General features: G+C 38.4%; 2 protein-coding genes across 2 annotated transcripts; one reads left to right on the top strand and one right to left on the bottom strand.

Annotated features, from left to right (window-relative positions):
* Positions 1-272: 272 nt before the first annotated feature.
* tmem67 (transmembrane protein 67) lies at positions 273-14,598 on the bottom strand. Its single transcript, XM_056249466.1, has 28 exons — positions 14,376-14,598; positions 13,975-14,063; positions 13,803-13,893; positions 13,624-13,723; positions 13,460-13,529; positions 13,288-13,359; positions 13,125-13,187; positions 11,775-11,929; positions 11,430-11,538; positions 11,270-11,356; positions 9,463-9,528; positions 8,889-9,045; positions 8,676-8,799; positions 7,830-7,935; positions 7,205-7,261; positions 6,998-7,096; positions 6,824-6,922; positions 4,683-4,769; positions 4,466-4,565; positions 4,213-4,352; positions 3,944-4,084; positions 3,766-3,846; positions 3,544-3,660; positions 3,352-3,468; positions 1,672-1,776; positions 1,473-1,575; positions 541-683; positions 273-446 (listed from the first exon to the last, which is right to left on the bottom strand). Exons 1-28 carry the CDS (start codon positions 14,566-14,568, stop codon positions 366-368), a joined length of 2,952 nt encoding a protein of 983 aa, XP_056105441.1. The 5' UTR covers positions 14,569-14,598; the 3' UTR covers positions 273-365.
* Positions 14,599-14,638: 40 nt separating this feature from the next.
* rbm12ba (RNA binding motif protein 12Ba) lies at positions 14,639-17,292 on the top strand. Its single transcript, XM_056249467.1, has 2 exons — positions 14,639-14,794; positions 15,015-17,292. The coding sequence occupies exon 2, from the start codon at positions 15,045-15,047 to the stop codon at positions 16,605-16,607; it is 1,563 nt and encodes a 520-aa protein (XP_056105442.1). The 5' UTR covers positions 14,639-14,794; positions 15,015-15,044; the 3' UTR covers positions 16,608-17,292.
* The last annotated feature ends 1,351 nt before the right edge of the window (positions 17,293-18,643 follow it).

The raw sequence follows: 18,643 nt of genomic DNA, 5'->3' as shown, positions 1-18,643 counted from the left end.
ACCATGTATTCAGAACTAACAAGAGGAACACTTACAAGTCATCACTATGTGTCTGCCTTGTGTGCTCTGTGAAGAACTTCAGACTGTGTGCTGAGCTACAAAAACTTGAAGCAATCTATTATGTCTCAGATTTACTCAGGAAGGCCACCATATGTAAAACCAAGTAATGATTTAATTGATCAAAAATATTTAAATATAAAACATTGATACATCAAACCCCCAAATGTCTTGGCTTTTTGAAAGTACAAAAAAAAAATATAATGCAAAAAAAATACACAAGTCTGTAGAGGAAACCTGAAGGCTGCCATGGCACAAAACACAATCACCATTACAATAACAGAAAGCAGATAGAAAAAGCAGAGGAACTAGATGAGAAATCTTTTGTCAACCAGAGTTTTGCTGACTAGGTTCCTGCGGCCCATTCCATTTCGGATTAATCTGAAGACCTAAAGGAGAGCATATTAAAGCTTCATTTTAATCATCACCTCAAAACCATCAAATGAAACCAACCAGCCTATTAACATATCCACATATACTAACCAGTTGCTGGAGGTATGTTAACACAGCTGCGAGAATGAAGTTCTGACTGCCCAGATCCACCACACAGAAAAAGAGAGTGTCAAAAATCAACAGCACAGCCTCATTACCATAAAAGAGGACATCAGCGAATGAGTGAGAATCATCTGAAGGAAGATAAACACAAAGATATTCACTCAGAACACTAATTACTGTGAAGGGAGTGGGTTCTGGAAATCCACTCTTGCGTCAATGAGTGATTACAATCAAGGTATTAATCAATATTTTTGCTTTTACATATTAAATTATTTGACTGACTTCTTTAAGCTTATGAGATTTAGTTATATAATTATAAGTCCGTTTCATGGAACGTGCTCTCTCCATGTTTTTGAGAGAGGCACCCAACATGTGTTAAAACATATATCTACTCTTCTAGCTGACCGAGACAGCCGATGTCACTGGGGTTACTTCACCTGTCATATACATGACCACTTCTTAATTAAAGCATTAAATTAAACTTTTCGATACTCAAATACTAGAGAATAGTAATGGAATATTGTCTGAACGAACCTCTCACTGAGAGAAAGAACATGTTATCTGAATGTTTTGGGAAAGTTCCCTGTTTAGATAAGAGCTCAACTAACTCCAACCTTGAATAAGCTCTGTATCTGTGTATGTGCGCTAGTATTCTTTGTTACAGACTTATTTTTTTCCGATATGCTGGCGCCTAGACACACATTCTCATGACCTCGAAGGGCCACCCATACCTAACTCAGGGTCCGGGTGTTAGCCGTACAGACTATGGAGATGTGCGACTGGCTATCAGTCCATGTGTGAAAATTTACTATGTTTATCTATTTCTTAGCCAATCAGAATAATTCAATCTGAAGTAATGATGTAGGTGTAAGGTAGAATTGTGGTGGAAAATGTAATGTAAGGGGGAGCTGCGTTTTTACCATTATAAAAGATGCTTTTATCCAGTGGCTCTATAAACTCCATACCGATGAATCTCTCAAACAGCAGCTTATCTTTCACGATGTAATCCATCTCACGGTGTGCCTGAGAATACAGCATTCTGAATGAGCAAATCAAAACACCAACAAACCACAATATACTACAGGAAAATCACAAGTATCGATGAAATACAATCCTCACGTGATCGATGACAGAGCCCAGGAATCGGTTCATTGTATGGTACGCTTTTGTGCTCTGCTCACATGGATTGGCTGAAGCATCCACCAACCTTGAGGGACCATTTCTCTGTAGTGGTAGAGACATTGTTAGCCACCCTTACCGAGAGAGATTTGTGTGTGAGTATACTTAGTAGCTCAAACTGTAGAGCTTAGCGCTAACAACGGCAATGTCTTGGGTTTGATTCCCAGGGAATACAGGAACTGATAGCATGTATACTTTCAATGCAATGTAAAGCCCTATTCGGACGGGACCAGTGTTCCAGGGGGTCGTTATAGAAATTCATTTCTCACAGACGTACTTTGTGATTTTAATATGTCTGTGATTGCTGATATTATATTATCCTACCACTTCTCCTCATGTGTTTTTTGACCAACCCAAGCTATCGTTAGTGCACCAATCTTCGGCATGCTTTCATTAAGTTTCAATATGGATGGTATCAGATGAAAAAATAACACATACAATCAATAAATAGAGCCAAATCGCGGAATATGCGAAGACTGCCCATTTAAATATTAGTGTCAGGTAAGAGTAACATACTTTTCTAGATTTCTCTGCTCACGTATGTAGGTTTACTACCTTCACGTCCGCTAATGCCCACGTCTGCCAGCAGCCATATCACCGTGTAGCCCAAGACTGTTTGCCCACTGAAGCTAAGCAGGGCTGAGCCTGGTTAGTACCTGGATGGGAGACCTCCTGAGAAAACCAGGTTGCTGCTGGAAGAGGTGTTAGTGAGGCCAGCAGGGGGTGCTCACCCTGTGGTCTGTGTGGGTCCTAACGCCCCAGTATAGTGACGGGGACACTATACCGTCAAAAGAGCACCGTCCTTCGGATGAGACGTTAAACCGAGGCCCTGACTCTCTGTGGTCATTAAAAATCCCATGGCACTTCTCGTAAAAGAGTAGGGGTGTTACCCCGGTGTCCTGGCCACATTCCACCCATTGGCCCCTGCCAATCATGGCCTCCTAATAATCCCCATCCACTGAATTGGCTCTATCACTCTCTCTCCTCTCCAACTATAGCTGGTGTGTGGTGAGCGCACTGGCGCCGTTGTACTGTGGCTGCCGTCGCATCATCCAAGTGGATGCTGCACACTGGTGCTGGTTGAGGAGAGAACCCCTGATATGATTGTAAAGCGCTTTGGGTGTACAGTAGTACATATGAAAACGCTATATAAATGCCTCATTCATTCATTCATTCATACTATAAACAGCCACTGCAATAAACTCGTGAAGTTTACTTAAATAGGGTTTTTTATAATAAATTAAAATTATATTAACAAATAATAAATTAAAAGACATATACGTCATATGTGATGACACACGCACAGCACATGACCTTCTGTAATGCCCACGTCTAGAAAACACACACTCTGGGAACACGGAGATGTTAGTCCCGTCCGTATCAGTACATGCAATAGTGATAAGAGTGATAAGAATTGTAACTCAGTCGTTTAGAAAACTAGTCCTGTCTGAATAGGGCTTAAGTAGCTTTGGATAAAAGCATCTGCCAATTGCATAAATTGAATGTCTTCAAAAGTAAAAATGATTCATAAATAGTAAAATGTAAGTAAATAAAAGTATATAAGTAATCAAAGTAAATATACAAGTATATATATATAAGTGTATGCAGTTGTGTTTATACCCTATTGATTGGCTCAATTATCCGGTCATATTGAGTTCGCAGGCGGTTGGTTATTGAAATCTGAAATGTCTGAGTGTCAGAGTTTGGCAAAAGTCCCCTTTGGCCACACAGATTCTCCTAAAACACATACAAATAAAATAAGTCTCCCATTCATACTTCTATTTAAAACATAAGACTCAAAATCCGTCTTACCCCCTCTCTCTTCAGGTTTGTATTCATTTCATCCATGTTAGTGTCAGCATGACCATAAACAGAACGTCCATGGATGTAGTAGCCAAAACATCGATGAGACAGCAGCAGCACTGAGATCTAACAGACACATATACATACATTCAAAGAAAAAAAGCAACATTAAACCAAAAAGTTTTACCTATCTGTTCAACTGCAAAGAAGATAGTTTTGCCTAATACTTACATTGCTGATTGAGCACAAATCTACAAACTGGCGAATCTTGTCTTCAACAAAGCGCTCATGGAATACTGTGAAGAATATCATCTAAAGTAATATGATACAAAAAGTAATGTGTGAAATAGCCCAGGTGACGCACACAAAGAGGCAGACTGCTTGTCCTTGAGTATATATGTTTTTTTACCTGCATTAAGCCAATGCAGAGCCACATAGCAGAAGCCACACCGTAGCGGAGTATGAGACTGTATGAAGGTGTGTATGCCTCAGGAGCTCGACGCAGGTTGGACGACGGGTCTCTTAGAGCCAAATTTGAAAAGCCCACCACCTGCAAGCACAATATTCATTATTTGTTAACACAATCCTTAACAAAGTGGCATAATCTGAGTGGCCAGTTTGAGAATACGATTTTTAGGCAAACTTTAGATCAGAGATGTTGCGTGCTGTTGGACTCACCTCCAGAAAAAAGAGCACAGCGATGACTTGAAAAGTGGGGTTGATCTTGCGAACAGTCTGAATCTCATTCCACTCATTGGCCACAAAATATGTTCTCCAGATACTGACAGGAGATGCTTGACTTTTTGCTTCGCCGGACGCTGAGCACATTCATATAGAACAGTTATTTAAAAAAATGGATTAAAAGTGTAGAGTTTGTATAGGTATATGGAACGTGTATTTGAAAAACACATTAGAGGAACAATGTAATTACCCTCCGCGTGTTTCCTGGATTTACCACAAGGTCTTTCCCAGTCTATGAAGAAAATATCCACAGATATCTGAACAAAGAGCTTATGAAGAAATTGTACAGTCTGTAACAAAAATAAGTGTTGGGTTAAGCTGGGAAGAAAGGGAAAGTAGAGAAAAGACAGTATTACTTAAATTATGCAAACTGTAGTGTATACGTTGATGTACATAATTGTACTCACCTTCAATGCAAAGGCACAACCAACATAAACAACAAAACGCTCCTCCTGAGCTGGTAATGGCAGCAACACGGACACAAATAGCTGGGCCTGGAGATATACAAAAAAAGCCTTGTTTTTATATGTCTTGAATTCTATCTTAAGGCCTGTTCATACCAAGACAAAGTTTGTTGCAAAAATTTGGTGCGACAAACATTTTCATTTGAATGTACGGCTGTTAATGCATCTGTTCTGACCAACGCAAACATTCGCAAGCGATCAAAGCGGCAGATTCTTTTAAGGGTTTCTCACACTGCACTTTTCGTTCCATTGACTTTCATTCATACGTGTAACGCATGTGAATGCTGGAGATTCAAGAAATTCAAGCTCATGTGAATTTCGCTACGGTCCAAAATTCAAGTTTGGTGAAACCATTAGAAGATTGATACATCATGGCGTGACCTCTTAGTTGAATTAAAAGAATGCAAAATTTAAAATCTGCAGGATTACAGTGTTGCAGTAAAGTGGAGTAGACTGTGTATTTTTACATTTTGGATGTATTATATGTTGAATTATTTTTGAAAAAAAGACACTGTACAGTGTGATGTCATATTACGACTGCTGCAGTGTCAGTAGAAATAATGCCTGCTCAAAGCCAAGTGTGAACGCTGCTTTTCGAAGGCTCCCTCAAATGCAGCCTTGAAATGTGTGCTTTGATTCCTGTGAAGAGATGAATTCTTAAATCCACTGCCCCTTCAATATATATCATTTTGAGTGGTTTGTAATCAAGTGTTAATCAATATTTATCCTTCTAAATATTAAACTATTTGAATGACTTCTTCAAGCTTATGAGACTTAAAGTCCTCATGAAATCAAAATGTAAGTTTTTTTTTACTTTTAGTATGAATATGTTAGCCTTGAGGTAACCTATAAGCTAGTGTGCTCCAAAACAATGACAAAATTCGCATTTTGAAGATATAAGCTTTCAAAACTAACAGTCTCTCGCCAATATCGATCAGTGATTTTGATGACATCACTCTGCACTTCAGCTTCTCATTAGATTTTCTGTCCAATCAAATGCTCTCTAGAATCTGAAGCGTCCCTACACGAGTCATACACGAGTCGGTGCAGACCACAAAACGTATCGGACCAACACCAAATCATCAAGTGTTTATTGTTCACTTGACTCACTTGCTGCAAGTTTAATCTTCTGGATCAGTCGAATTCACAAATGAACCATTTGATGTTATTTGTGAACCAGTTGATTAAAAAGAATTGCTCAAAAGATTCGCTCATGAAACGGACATCACTATGGCCCAGTCCCAAATGGCACACTTCATATGCACATTCGGTCTTGTGGACTTTTTAATGGCTGCCGCGTGCGCGTGTCCGTTAAGTCCACGAGACTGTAGGGTGTCCCATTTTGTCATTTTAGGTTTCAGAAAGGTGCTCCTCGGGTCTTAACACTAAATTCCCCAACACCTGGGCCACAAAGGATACAACGAATTGATCTTTTGCGGCCCAAACTATCCCAAGATTCATTGCGCACAGGTGACGGAAGGATTACATTTAAAAAAAAAAAGAAGGTGGATTACACTTTTAAATGTAAGCATTGGGCTTTCAATTTACTGGCCAACCAATAAAATATGCTTTTGGTCACATGCCCAGAGACACTGCAGTTAAACTACGATTGGTGGTGCTCACGAACAGTTTGCGAAGCGATAATAATGAATACACTATAGTGAATACATATTTCTGAATGGCTGTTTAAAAACATGTAAATTCTGTTTGACTTCCTTATACATGACAAGCGGTTGTCAGAAACACAAAATTGCACAACTGTCTTGATGTGAACAGGCCTTTAGACCTAAAGAGCTCCATCAAAAAAAGAATGATTATGTAAACAGAACATCCTAGAAAAAAAAAAACTAATTTGATAGAACAGTGGAAGAAAATCACAGAACAAAACAAAGACACTAAACTGATATTTGAGAAGTGGCTGAGACTACGTTAACAACAGAAAAAGTGACAGACTTGCCTCCAATGTCTGGAAAATATTGAGAGGAACAGAAAAATAAATAAAAAGGAAAAAAAGATTAAATTAAGGCTTAATCATACTCATAATAGACTAGACAGCACCACCCACAGACATGACAAATGCAAACCTTAAAGAATATGAGCCAGTAGAGGCCTGTTCCAACAGTGATGATGAAGAAAACATTTGCTAGGTCACCAGCATAGAACACCAGAAACTTCACAATTGTCTGAAATAGAAAGGGACATTATTATGAATACGTTTAACATTGTGTCTATTATCGCGTCTGAATGGGAGTCCTTACCTGTAGGTCAATGAGAGGAGATGCAATTCTTCTTTTCCAGCTTGCGGTCTTCAATAAAGAGTGGACAACAGCCACCCCTCCCAGCACACCAAGAGCAATCTGGATATGAATCCACACATAAATAAACAAACAGCATTACAACATACACCAGAACATCCTGACCAACATAAAACAGAAGACTGAATTTCAGTGCCTGTTCATACTCACATCAGTTTTGATCCGAGCTTCATCCTGGTCCATTGTATACTCAAGAGAGAATGACACCTGTACATACAAAAAAACCCAGAAATGAACCTGTCTGGCTGGTCATATAACAGTTAAAAATTTGTAAAATATTAAGTTTTTACTGTGTTTTGTATCTTGTCTGTCAACAGAATAAAATAATTAGTGATTACTCGCATGATTTCAGACCTGCGTTAAGAAAGCACAATGGTAATAATAATGTCAAATTTAGTCAATGTATTTACTATAAAAAAACACATTAATATTCAACAATATTATTGATCTGACTGTACTGATCCTGTTGAATGAAAACTGAACTGAACTAGACGATGACATAGTTTTTGCAGAACTACTTTACAGATTAAATTAACTTCAATAATTGATGATCTTTACAACGGAACTGAATCAACACTGAACTGGCTTCAGCTGAACAGTGGAAATGCACTGCTGCTTTGAAACAATCTGTATTGTATAAAGCTCTATTTAAATAAAGGTGACTTGACTATTACTATTTATTATATTTTCTTATGTTTTAAGAAAATTTCAATGGTCCCCAGTTTGAAAACCCCTGGCCAAATGGATTACATATAAAGGCATGCAGTAGACTTACAGTAACAGTCTGTGTGCTGGGGTCAGTGACGAGTATATCTGAGTAGGCCACGGTCATCAGAGGGGGGTAGACCAGTCCCTTCTGTGTATTCGGCACCAGTTGAAATCTGTTCAGTGCAGGACATCAAGCTTAGTGAGATCTCGAACTATAGGGCTTTCACACTGTGCTTAAGCCCAGGTTATAGTCGTTCTAAGCCAGGATAAAGAAACGTTTCAAAAGTGTGGTTAGCACCACTTTTTACCCAGGACTGTGAAACCCTGCTCCTAACCCCGAATTGCGGGGCATACATGTACAGTGTGAAACGGTGTGGCGTTAGAACGTTACGACTAGATGCTGAGCAACCAACAACCAATCACATGCCTTATATTCATGTGCTTTGGACAGTCACGGAAACACTGTGCGTTGTATATTATAAACAGTAGTTTCAGTGTTTGATAGAATGTAAAACAGCGATGGAAAACATGTCAGCAAAAGTTAAGAAGAGACCTTTTCATTCTTACTTTTTGTGTCCGAAAAGTCCATTCAGAAAAATTATAGTACAGTCGGCAATGTGCAATATGCGGATGCACAATGCTAGAGCCTTTATGTAAAAATATTGTTTGCTGCGTTCGTTTAATCAGTAACAATGACACCGCAAATATGCGAAAAATGACGTTAACCCAGGGTTTAGGATTGTAATTTGTGAAACATCAGTTTATATCCAGGATTGATTGTTAACACCGGGTAAATTATGAGTAATGTTAAATGTGAAGCAAGATAACCCAGGATACCATTTACCTGGGTTTTAGAATGACTGTGAAAAGCCCTAATGTGCGATTTATGTGTTTGGGAGTGCGTAGTATTTACCCGATCTTAATATTAGAGGCCACACGTATGGCTCTGGGTGAAGAACTCAAAGAGTTTTCCCTTCCACTCAACGTGTCCACAAGCATCAGCCTCCGGGTCAGGTACCAGTTATTCATGTTAGATCCTGACACAGGAGAAGTCAGCATGGTGATAAAGCAGTAAGGTCTGCACATATGATAGTGTTTGATCAAACAATGTGTTTGTATGTTGTACCCTGATTAGTGAACTGGCCATTAAACTGCTGGTTGACATTTAGGAGAGGCACTGCAAGAAGACGCTTGTCTTCCTGTGCCTTCTGAATGACGAGGAACACGTCATAGAACACAGGCTCTGGATAACCAAGCAAGAGCTCTGACACAGAAAGCACACACTAAGGATAGAAAAAACCCATTAACACACATCCACACATTCAGCTGAAAATAAAAACATGCATAAATACAATAAAGTAGAACAAATTGCTAAATACAATATGGCAGGACACATGTGGAGTGCTTCTCAATACTCGAATTGATACTTCTTAATTTCTTAATGAGGAGCGAGGAAGCTTCCAGAGGAGCTATTAAGCGAGAACGCACAGGTGTATCTTATGCGGAGGTCTTTCTTGTCAAAAGCCTGACGCACATACAATTTCTCCTCCCCCTTTACCATGTCACAATAATTTTAATTTATGTTTTATCCTTGCAGTTTAAACATTTCAGCTTAGTTGCAAGAAAAGGAAGCAAACGAGGATGCATAAATAAGAAATGAGAAACATCCATGGATGACACAGAAGATAATTGAGACTCACACTCTGCTTGTAGGCTGTCCCAAACGTGAAGGCGGACTGTTGACTGGTAAGGGTGTCTGGACAGAGCTATAGAGGATAAATGAAGCAACTCTGTATCTCACAATACTTTTCAATTCCAGTTGTTTTGTTATAAGCTTTCACAAAGAGGGGCCAGGTTCATGAACATCTTATACAGAGAAATTCTAAGGAGTTAGTAAGAAAGATCTTGAAATCAAAATATATTATTTTCATGGAATATTGCAGTATTTATTATAAATAAATAATATTTATAATAAATATAATAAATACTGCGGGACAATCTTTCACTCAGATATATATCACGATATAGAAGAAAAGACTATCGCAACTTTCATTTCATGTATGCAGACTTTAAATTATGAATTTAGTGCATTTTTTGAAAAACTATTAAGAAATTCTCAAATATTTTCTCAAAAGGGATAGTTCACCCTGGTGTTGTTCTAATGCCGTGTGCCCCTCTTGAGAACATATATGTTTGTGAACAGGATGTATGCATGTATGGGTATCTGGGGAGGTGGCTGGGTCTGACACTTTAGGAACATATGGGACATGACCTTTGACCCTAGTACTGACTTTTGGTGGTGGTCTTAAGGGATAACTAAGTGATAAACAAAAACTTACGTAAGCATGGGTCTCTTATCTGTGGAAGGCAGGCAAAAGAAGCCTGCCGAAGACTTTTAAAATGGTATAAAGGCCATTTGCTTCCTGTCTGGGGTATCATTCACTCCACAGGGTAATTGCTGTGTGGCGATTGGGCCTATTCTCAGGCTTCTTTTGCCTCCCTGTAAGATTTCTCATATTTCTGTTATCAGGGTTGCTGCAGACTTTTTAAAGGCAAATTTAAGTCTTTTTAAGACCTGAAGAAATAAAAATGAATACTGTACATTAGGGGTGTGCAATATTGAAATTATATTGCGATATTTCCAAAGTTTTGTTGATTATAATGTGTTTTTGTGCTGGTACCATGGCTGGTTTAGGCCTGTTGTTGACACCTGACTCACAAAGATATTCATATTATTCATTCTATGCGGTGGTCAGTTCACAGCAGTGACAGAAATTAACATTTTTATTAAGGGGCAATATTTGCCACCTTAAATTGGTTTCCAGGGGCATTTTTACCTATATAAGGACATTTTTCTAAACGTGTTAGATGTATCCATCACCTTTTATGTCAAATACTAACATTCACATTAAATTCTATTAGAATAATAACAGTATAGGGCTGTTACCTACCAGTCAAATTAAATCATTATCAACAAAACCCATCTTTGTAGTGCAGAGGTGACACAGAAGCGCCATCAGAAATGGCATTAATATATTTACACAGCATTTACAATTGCATAAATAATGCTATGAGATTTGAACTTTTTAAATAAAGGGTATTTTAAATATGAAACTAAAACCGCCAGTAGGTGGGTAGCAAGTCACTGTCTTAATAAGTGAGTTGAGGTAGTCATTCATTCAACCGATTTGTTCAAATGGCTGATTCATTCAGGAAAGAAGCAAGTGATGGGTCATTGTAAAAAGTATCGCTATATTAATAAAGTTGACTTTTGCATCTTTTTAAAAAAGCTTGATGCTGGTCTCTATTCAGGGCGAGAAATTTCTGACTTAATTTTCATTTTAGGGTGAACTATCATTTTAAGATTTTTTTTTCTTAAGAAGAAAATGACAGGCTTTCTAACTTCTTAAGTAAAAAAACAAAAAAACAAAATAGAAATTAAGAATAATTTTATTCTTAAAAATGTTTCGTAAACCCGACCCCAGAAAATGGTCTTGCCTGCCCTACCTGCAGGTTTCCTCCACCGACGCTCTCCCATCTTATAAACTCCCCACGCACTGAGTAAACAGCAGCTCGCAGCTCAATGTTAGTGTTCTGAAAGTGGGAAGATTATTTGTGAAAATGTAAGTTTATGTTTACAATATGTTTAGATGTCCACAGTGCTTACCTTTTGTGCCCCTTTAAAGCTAAATCCAACAGGAAGTGGTTCATTCTGTAGAACTCGTAATGCCAACCCAAGCTGTTCTCCATAGTATAGCCAAGGCAGGTTTGTCCTCCTACAGTCACAAGTTAATAAATATAGCAAGTTAATAAATGTGTACGACTCAGTGGGACAGAATTATCTTGTTTTATGTTGTATGCTAACAGTATAAATGATGTATATTTTTTGTTAAACAGGGAGATTCTCTGGGATTCTCAGCTCTCTAGGACATTATATATATATATATATAATTTAAAATGGTCCGATAGTAGTGAATAGTAAAGTACAATACAATAACTGTATATGTATTACCAGTAGGAGATGTCCTGGCTGCTGCCCTGAGCAGCTGTTGCTCTGTAGATTGTGTTGTAGAGGCCACAGGCATCATTGTTGATGGTGCTGGAGGAGTGCATGTTCATCACACACATGTTGCCCAGAGACTGACATGCTGTCCTGTTAGAGAACAACTACAGAACAAAGTAAACAAAACTTATGTTCAGAAGTAAGGCATATAAACATTTTAAGAGGAACTATTATGCTTTTTTACATTTTCATCTTTCTTTATTGTGTAATTTTGTTGTTTGAGCATGAAAAAGGTCTGCAATGTTACAGAGCACAAAGTCCACTTCAAAGGGAGCTATTCTCTATATAAGTAAGCACTGTACTATGAACTCTCTGAAAAGCCAGGATTGGAGTTTTCAGTTTTCTTACAGGAACATACACGTCACAATATTCCTCATTTAAATAATTCCCACCTAAGGCATACGGAAAAAAAAGAGATGAGCCCTGGTTGAGTTGCATTAGCAGTGTGTTGAAACTCGCGGTTATGGTAAGGGGTGTGACATTTGGTCAACACAACACACTGATCCAGCTGAGCAATCAGAGCAGCACATTGCACTTTTCGGAAGGAGGGGCTTCATTGAGATGGGAACTAAACAGAGTGTTACAGACAGACTGGAAGGAGGCACTGCAACAATATAAAATATGTGAAAAATAATGTTTTTTTCCCCCCCAACATTCAAGCATGAAAATCTATTCTAGTAGACCCCAAAAACAAAATCAAGACTTTGTAAAAGGTCATAACAGAGGGTATGCATGTGAAGTAGGCTAATCGTCGGCCGGAGTGTCTGCGGTTACGCCTACTGAGTGGCAGAGTTGGTTTTCAGCGTGAATGATGTGAAAAACAAATATATTTGACAAGAAATCTGAGGTATATTTTTACAGACTAGGAATTTTGTGCCGAAAGTTACAGAAAAGAGAAGCAAATGGATCGCTACAATTTACAGAAACAACTGGACTCCAGGCAGTGAAATGTGGATTTGCAGTTATCATTTTGTGTAAATATGTTGAATTTGGGGGTAAAATCATACCCTATATATTGTATTGTTATATTGTATTGACAACTCATCAATTAAATATTTAGGCTACCATCTTATATTCTGCATGATTGGATGTTTTTTCGTGTTTTTTTTTAAACACTAACAAAAACTGTACAAGTTTTAGGGCTGGAGGATATGAAGATGTAATCAAAGTTATTCAACCCGCATTGCAAATCAGGTTTGTTGGCAAAATTTACAGACTTTCAGCTGTTTGCAATGAACAAATAAAACAGAAGTAATTGAAATAAAGGAATAGAAAATGCATGTTTGTGTAGAAACTTACCAAACAGGCAGCTGCTGAAGAATACATGAAGCTTGAAAACCATGCTGATGGGAGAGAGAGGGTCTGTGTAACACAAACACGCATTACAATTTAAAACAATGAACCCCAGCACATTAACAACAGTACACAAACACTATTCATAATGTTAACTTTGGACTCTTACCAGTTGGCCAAAGATGACATTTGAAGCAACAGAGGTAGGCAAACTGTTTGAAGGGAAGCACATCCCTCCTGCCTGTGTGATAAAAGCATAACTTTCTCAATTTTCATCACTCTAAATGCATCGCATAAACATAGGCTATACATAAATTTAAACAAATGCACCAAATTCTCACCAGTACGTTTGATGTCCCGCAAATACACGACTGAGATGAGTTGATGAATGAGTCCTCACATCTCACACACCTAAGCATACACATGTCCAAACAAAATTAATCACTTTTTATGCATGAAGATCAACATGAAAACCCAGTGCCATGGATAGGAATAGCAGCTTTACCTTTTGCCTGTTGTATCTGGGGCCGAAAAAGCAGGCTCTGTTGCACTACATGCTTCACATCGTGCTTCATTTAATGGATTCCCATTCCCATCTCTCTCCACTGACAAATACAATTAGATACCATGAAATTATAAAACAATGCTGCACCTTTTACCTAAAACTGTGCACCGTTAACCTACCCAGCACGCTTCCCTCAGGACACTGGCACTTGCCATTCACCCCTACACTTCCAGGACAACTGATACATCCATACCCATCCTGAGTAACCCCCTGTAATCATATTATTGTAAAATAGTATTAGTATTCTTAATACAATAATAATATCAATACAAATTCAACCCAATACAGTACCTGATTGGCATCAGGACACTGCTGGCACGTGATGGACGCCCCATTGCTGACCAGCACCTTGAAACCAGTCTGACACTCACATATCAGTCCTATATGGCAGAAATACACATAATCGTACAAGCTGCTTTAAAATTAAGCATGTTATAAAACAAGTATGGTGAATAATAACAAATAAACCTCTATATTTTAATCTTTATTTGTTTATTGTGGTGTTATGTGCAGCAAACGTTTTTATAATGTATTATATATTATATCGCGTGCAGTTGATTCACTGACAAGACGCTTACTCGTATGAATCTTACTAGTTATATCAACAACAGAAATGACGATACATCGATAAATGACTCTGTGTTAGGTTGGTCAAAACAAAGCAAACTAATCTGCGCGCGCGACCCGCGTACCTGATTTGCTGTTGACTTGATTCGGCCCACATTTCACACAAGACAAGCTCGAAATATCAAAATAACTTTCAGCACCACAATCCGAAGGCTGTTGAAGAGATATAGAAAACTGCTGGCAAGAAAAAGCGTTTAATTTGATCAGGAATATGATCGAGAAACTGCACACGAAAGCTCTCAGCGTCCCCGTCGCCATGGTGCAGATGACGCTTGATGACGTACATGTTCCTGTTTACGCTCAGAAAGCGTGTTGCGTGCGCGCTGCCGCGCTCCCCTTAAAAGTCTCTTCCAGAGGAAGTTGAGTTACCCACCGGACGCATGTGGTGTGCAGTTTGCAGGTTACCGCGTGTTTTCTGTGACAGAAAAAGTCTTGTGCGGGGAACAATTTATATTGAAGTATATGTTTTAAAGACAAACAAACGGTAAGTAAGGGTCTGAGGACACATTTGTTTCGATTTTTTAGCTGGAAGGGAATTTTCTTGTGTGCTTTTTTTTTGTTGCCCTTTTGGAAGTGTTGAACAAAAAGGAGAAAACAGTAGTTTGTTCAAAAAGTTGTGTTTTTTTGTTGTGTGTTTTTATTTTTATTTTATTTTCGAGAAACATATCTAAAATGTTTGCTTTTTGCCTCTTTTTTTAAAACAGATCTCAGTGGTTTGTGAGAAGAATTTGATCATGACAATAGTGGTTCTGCGTTTGCAAGGTTTAAACACAGAGGCAGGATCTGAAGATATTCGCAGATTTTTCCATGGCTTGCACATACCTGAGGGTGGTGTTCATATCATCGGTGGTGCGATGGGTGAAGCTTTCATTATTTTTAATACAGAGAGAGAAGGCCAACTAGCCATGCGCTACTCTGGAAGACTCCTCAGAGGCTCCTCTATTTCATTACATATCAGCAGTCTGCCTGAGTTAAAGAGAATAATGGAGTCGAGATTGAGGAAACCAAAGTCAACAGTTGAGACCAAAATGGTGCCATCATCGCCATCTGACACCAATGCAGCTCTTTTGCTTAGTCTAATGGCTGCTATTCATGGGCCACATTCAGACAACAAAGTGAATCGCCAAAGTCCGGCCCACCAAACGCCTGAAGATATCAACCAAAACGTTCCAAAAATACACAATCATTCCACAACTGACAACCAAACAAATACTGATGCTCAGCATAGTCTTACTTATGACTTGGCATCTAAGGAGCAGAAAAGCAGAGGAGAAAACCTCAATACCTGTAAGCCAGGGTACCTTCGGCTTTATGGATTTCCTGACTCTGTTGCCAAACAAGAGATCTACCAGTTCCTACGGGGACTCCCAGTGTTGGAGGTCATTACGAAAGTTCGACTGGAACTGGGCTGGTGCTGTATGGCAAAGCTGGCAAGTTTTGCAGATGCAGAGGAAGGGCTGAAATACAGCCACAGAAAATTCAAAGAGTTCAATGTTGAGGTCAGATTTGCCCATGAGAAGATGTGGACAGAAGCCGTGGAGCAGTCAAAAAATTGCATGCAAAACATCAAGCCTCACACTTTCTCAGAGCAAAAGGAGGTCAACACAGATAGAAATGCAATTAGAGGTTTCTTAACCAAAAGAAATGCAGAAGAACAGCCCTCACCAGGATCTCCTAAAAAATTCTGCCGAAACTTTCCATCCCCTCAAACTGAACAATCTGTTATTGTCAATAATCTTTCAAGGAATATAACCAAGACTGAGATCAAGGAGATTTTCGGCTGTCAAGCAATCCCAAATCATAGAATAAAACATTTATTAAACAAGTGGGGAGAGAGGACAAGCACTGCGTTCATTACCTTTGAGCATGCAGAAGACTACACCTCAGCTCTGAACATGAATGGCACTACTGTTGGCTTAAAAAACATTGAGGTGTCATCCATTACTAAAGAAGAAATGTTAGCCATAGTCAGCAGAAACCGATGTACTGTCTGGAGGCCACCGCCTTATGGAAAGAAACATTTAACCATGTCGTGTATATATGCACGCAATTTTCCTGCAGATATCAGGAAACAAGAGGTGAGAGATTTTTTCATGCGCTTTAACATCTGTGAAAATTCAATCATATTGCTTGTGGACAGCCAGGGCAATGGCGTTGGGGAAGCCATCGTGCAGTTTGGATGTCAGGAAGTCGCCACACAAGCCCAGAGTCTTCATGGCAAGTATTTTATGGGAGCAAAAATTCTACTCACTTGCATCACACGTCAACAGATGGAGAAGATACTTGGCACACGTTGAACAACTGAAGATGTGAGATGTTTTCAGCACCTTCAGACACCAGCAGTGGTGTAAAATCTATGTTAATGAGGACAATTAATTCATTTGAAGATTTCTAACAAGCTTTCTCACGCCAAATCCTGTCGAAATTTGGCACTCTGGCAAGCAATGTGCTCAAGCAATATTATGGGTACAACAATTGAAGATGCCCAGTCTAGATTTTGAGTACTACATGGAAGGAGCATACTAAAAAAAGACCTCAATATTTTTCATACAATGGTTGGCAAAGTATTAAGGACTACTCCAAGTGCTTAAATAATGGCTGTATACTTCCACATTTAAAACTCTTGCACTTGTTGCTTTTTTTCCCTCTCAGTTGTTGCTGCTGAACACAGCTTACTGGCTTCAATTAAAAACGGATATATCCCAGATATCTTGTATTGCATATTAAAATTTAGTTTTTGAGTTATTCGGTTTGACTGTATATATTTTAAGTTTATCAGAAATTTGTTACAGACAAGATGTTTAAAAAGGTTTCTGACCATGTCTGTATGGTAGCCAGTGTTTTGATTTGCCATTTCTATACATTCCTATTTCTAAAACGGAAACCACTTTAAGTTGTTTCTGATGTCTTCGTGACTTGATAAATTTGTATTTAATTTGACATTTTGATGTTATATTGCAATTAAACTTGCACAATCAGTTTGTCAATTTTTCAGTCTCTAATTTGTCAATAAATGAATATTTTAAATTATATCTCAGCCACCGCACTCATTATTTTTAATCGAAGGAGATGTTGGCGTGTTATCCAAGCATTAATGGCAAGGAAAGCCCCTTATACTTGGGAGCGGCGCATATGTGTTTCTCCCTTCTATCTGCTTCAAGGTCTTAACAAATTGTGGCATTTCTTTGTTGTTTAGAATCCAGTATTCCCATAATACTTGTCTTTTATGATTTTAATGAAGAACTATTGTCTCATCTTCTGTCCGCCATCAATGTCAGGTGACCTGTAAATGCGCAAAAACTATTTCCATTGCAGTTTTGCGACATATTTCTTTTTTTAATTGACTGAAAAACCACCTCATGCGAGTGTAAAAACTTTTTTGCCATATATGGGAGTTATTTTTTAAAAATGTATGCGTTTCCATTGGGGAGTTTTCCATTTCAATTTGCAAGGGTAATGGAAACGTGGCATGATGCAACTTCATACAAATGCCATTTGCACTGCACTACATAAAGGGAAAAAGAGATGGGAATCAATGAAAAGTGGTCTACATAAATATTTAAGAACCCTAATAAAACGTAAAACATTTGAGGGTGTTGTTTGGAGAGCAGTGACATAAGATCAAAACTGATGGAGATGTGAAGACAAATGTTATTTAATATTATTTTTGTATTTTGTGAAGTTTGAAGTACATGAAAATGTGTGTGAGGAATGGATTACATGTCAGACACTGAGGAGTTATTTTAACCACATTGGAATGTACATGCAATGTAGCAGATGTTCTCCCATGCAAGGCTATGGAAAATGTTGGTATTCTCTATACGGAAGGAGGACTGTATAGCATGACATATACATCTATTTTAAACATGAACAACATTTTACCACCTTGTAGGGATAAGTTCATTTGGTCGGCATATACATGCCCAAACTTTGAGTATGGACATCATCTCTCCAGTAAATTGTCTCTCTCCTATGTCTTGACAATTAATAATAAACGAGATATCTCTTGGCAAAATAACTGGTGTTTGGTCCCGTGATTCAACAACGGGGACAAGAGCTTAATTCCAAGTCTACAAGATGCTGTAATCAAACTATGGGACAACCTGATCGAAGTGAGGATGTCTTCAATGGATACAGGAACTGCACCCACAAATCATACAAAAGGAGCAATAAGGTTCTTGGAACTTTGAGTTTATTTTACAATTATGGCAACAAACCTTTACAACAAAATGTCACATTGAAGATTTCACTGACCACTTAAAGACTGCTTAAATCACTCACTAAAAATTGTTGCTATTACAAATAACTGCACACAAATATGTTTAGCATGTCT

The sequence above is a fragment of the Rhinichthys klamathensis genome, unplaced genomic scaffold (genome assembly GCF_029890125.1).
Source record: "Rhinichthys klamathensis goyatoka isolate OS25496 unplaced genomic scaffold, OSU_Roscu_1.1 h1tg000060l_1, whole genome shotgun sequence".
Classification (NCBI taxonomy): domain Eukaryota; kingdom Metazoa; phylum Chordata; class Actinopteri; order Cypriniformes; family Leuciscidae; genus Rhinichthys; species Rhinichthys klamathensis.
This window is presented reverse-complemented; position numbering and strand designations above follow the sequence as displayed.

What these genes read in the sequence shown, in the direction of transcription:
- rbm12ba (XM_056249467.1), top strand. Translation starts at nt 15,045, where the DNA reads ATGACAATAGTGGTTCTGCGTTTGCAAGGTTTAAACACAGAGGCAGGA.
- tmem67 (XM_056249466.1), bottom strand. Translation starts at nt 14,568, where the DNA reads ATGGCGACGGGGACGCTGAGAGCTTTCGTGTGCAGTTTCTCGATCATA. An exon ending in GCCTCTAATATTAAGATCGG is followed by an intron (nt 7,936 to 8,675) that starts GTAAATACTACG and finishes TGCACTGAACAG; the next exon opens with ATTTCAACTGGTGCCGAATA. An exon ending in ACTGGCTCATATTCTTTAAG is followed by an intron (nt 4,770 to 6,823) that starts GTTTGCATTTGT and finishes GTATATCTCCAG; the next exon opens with GCCCAGCTATTTGTGTCCGT.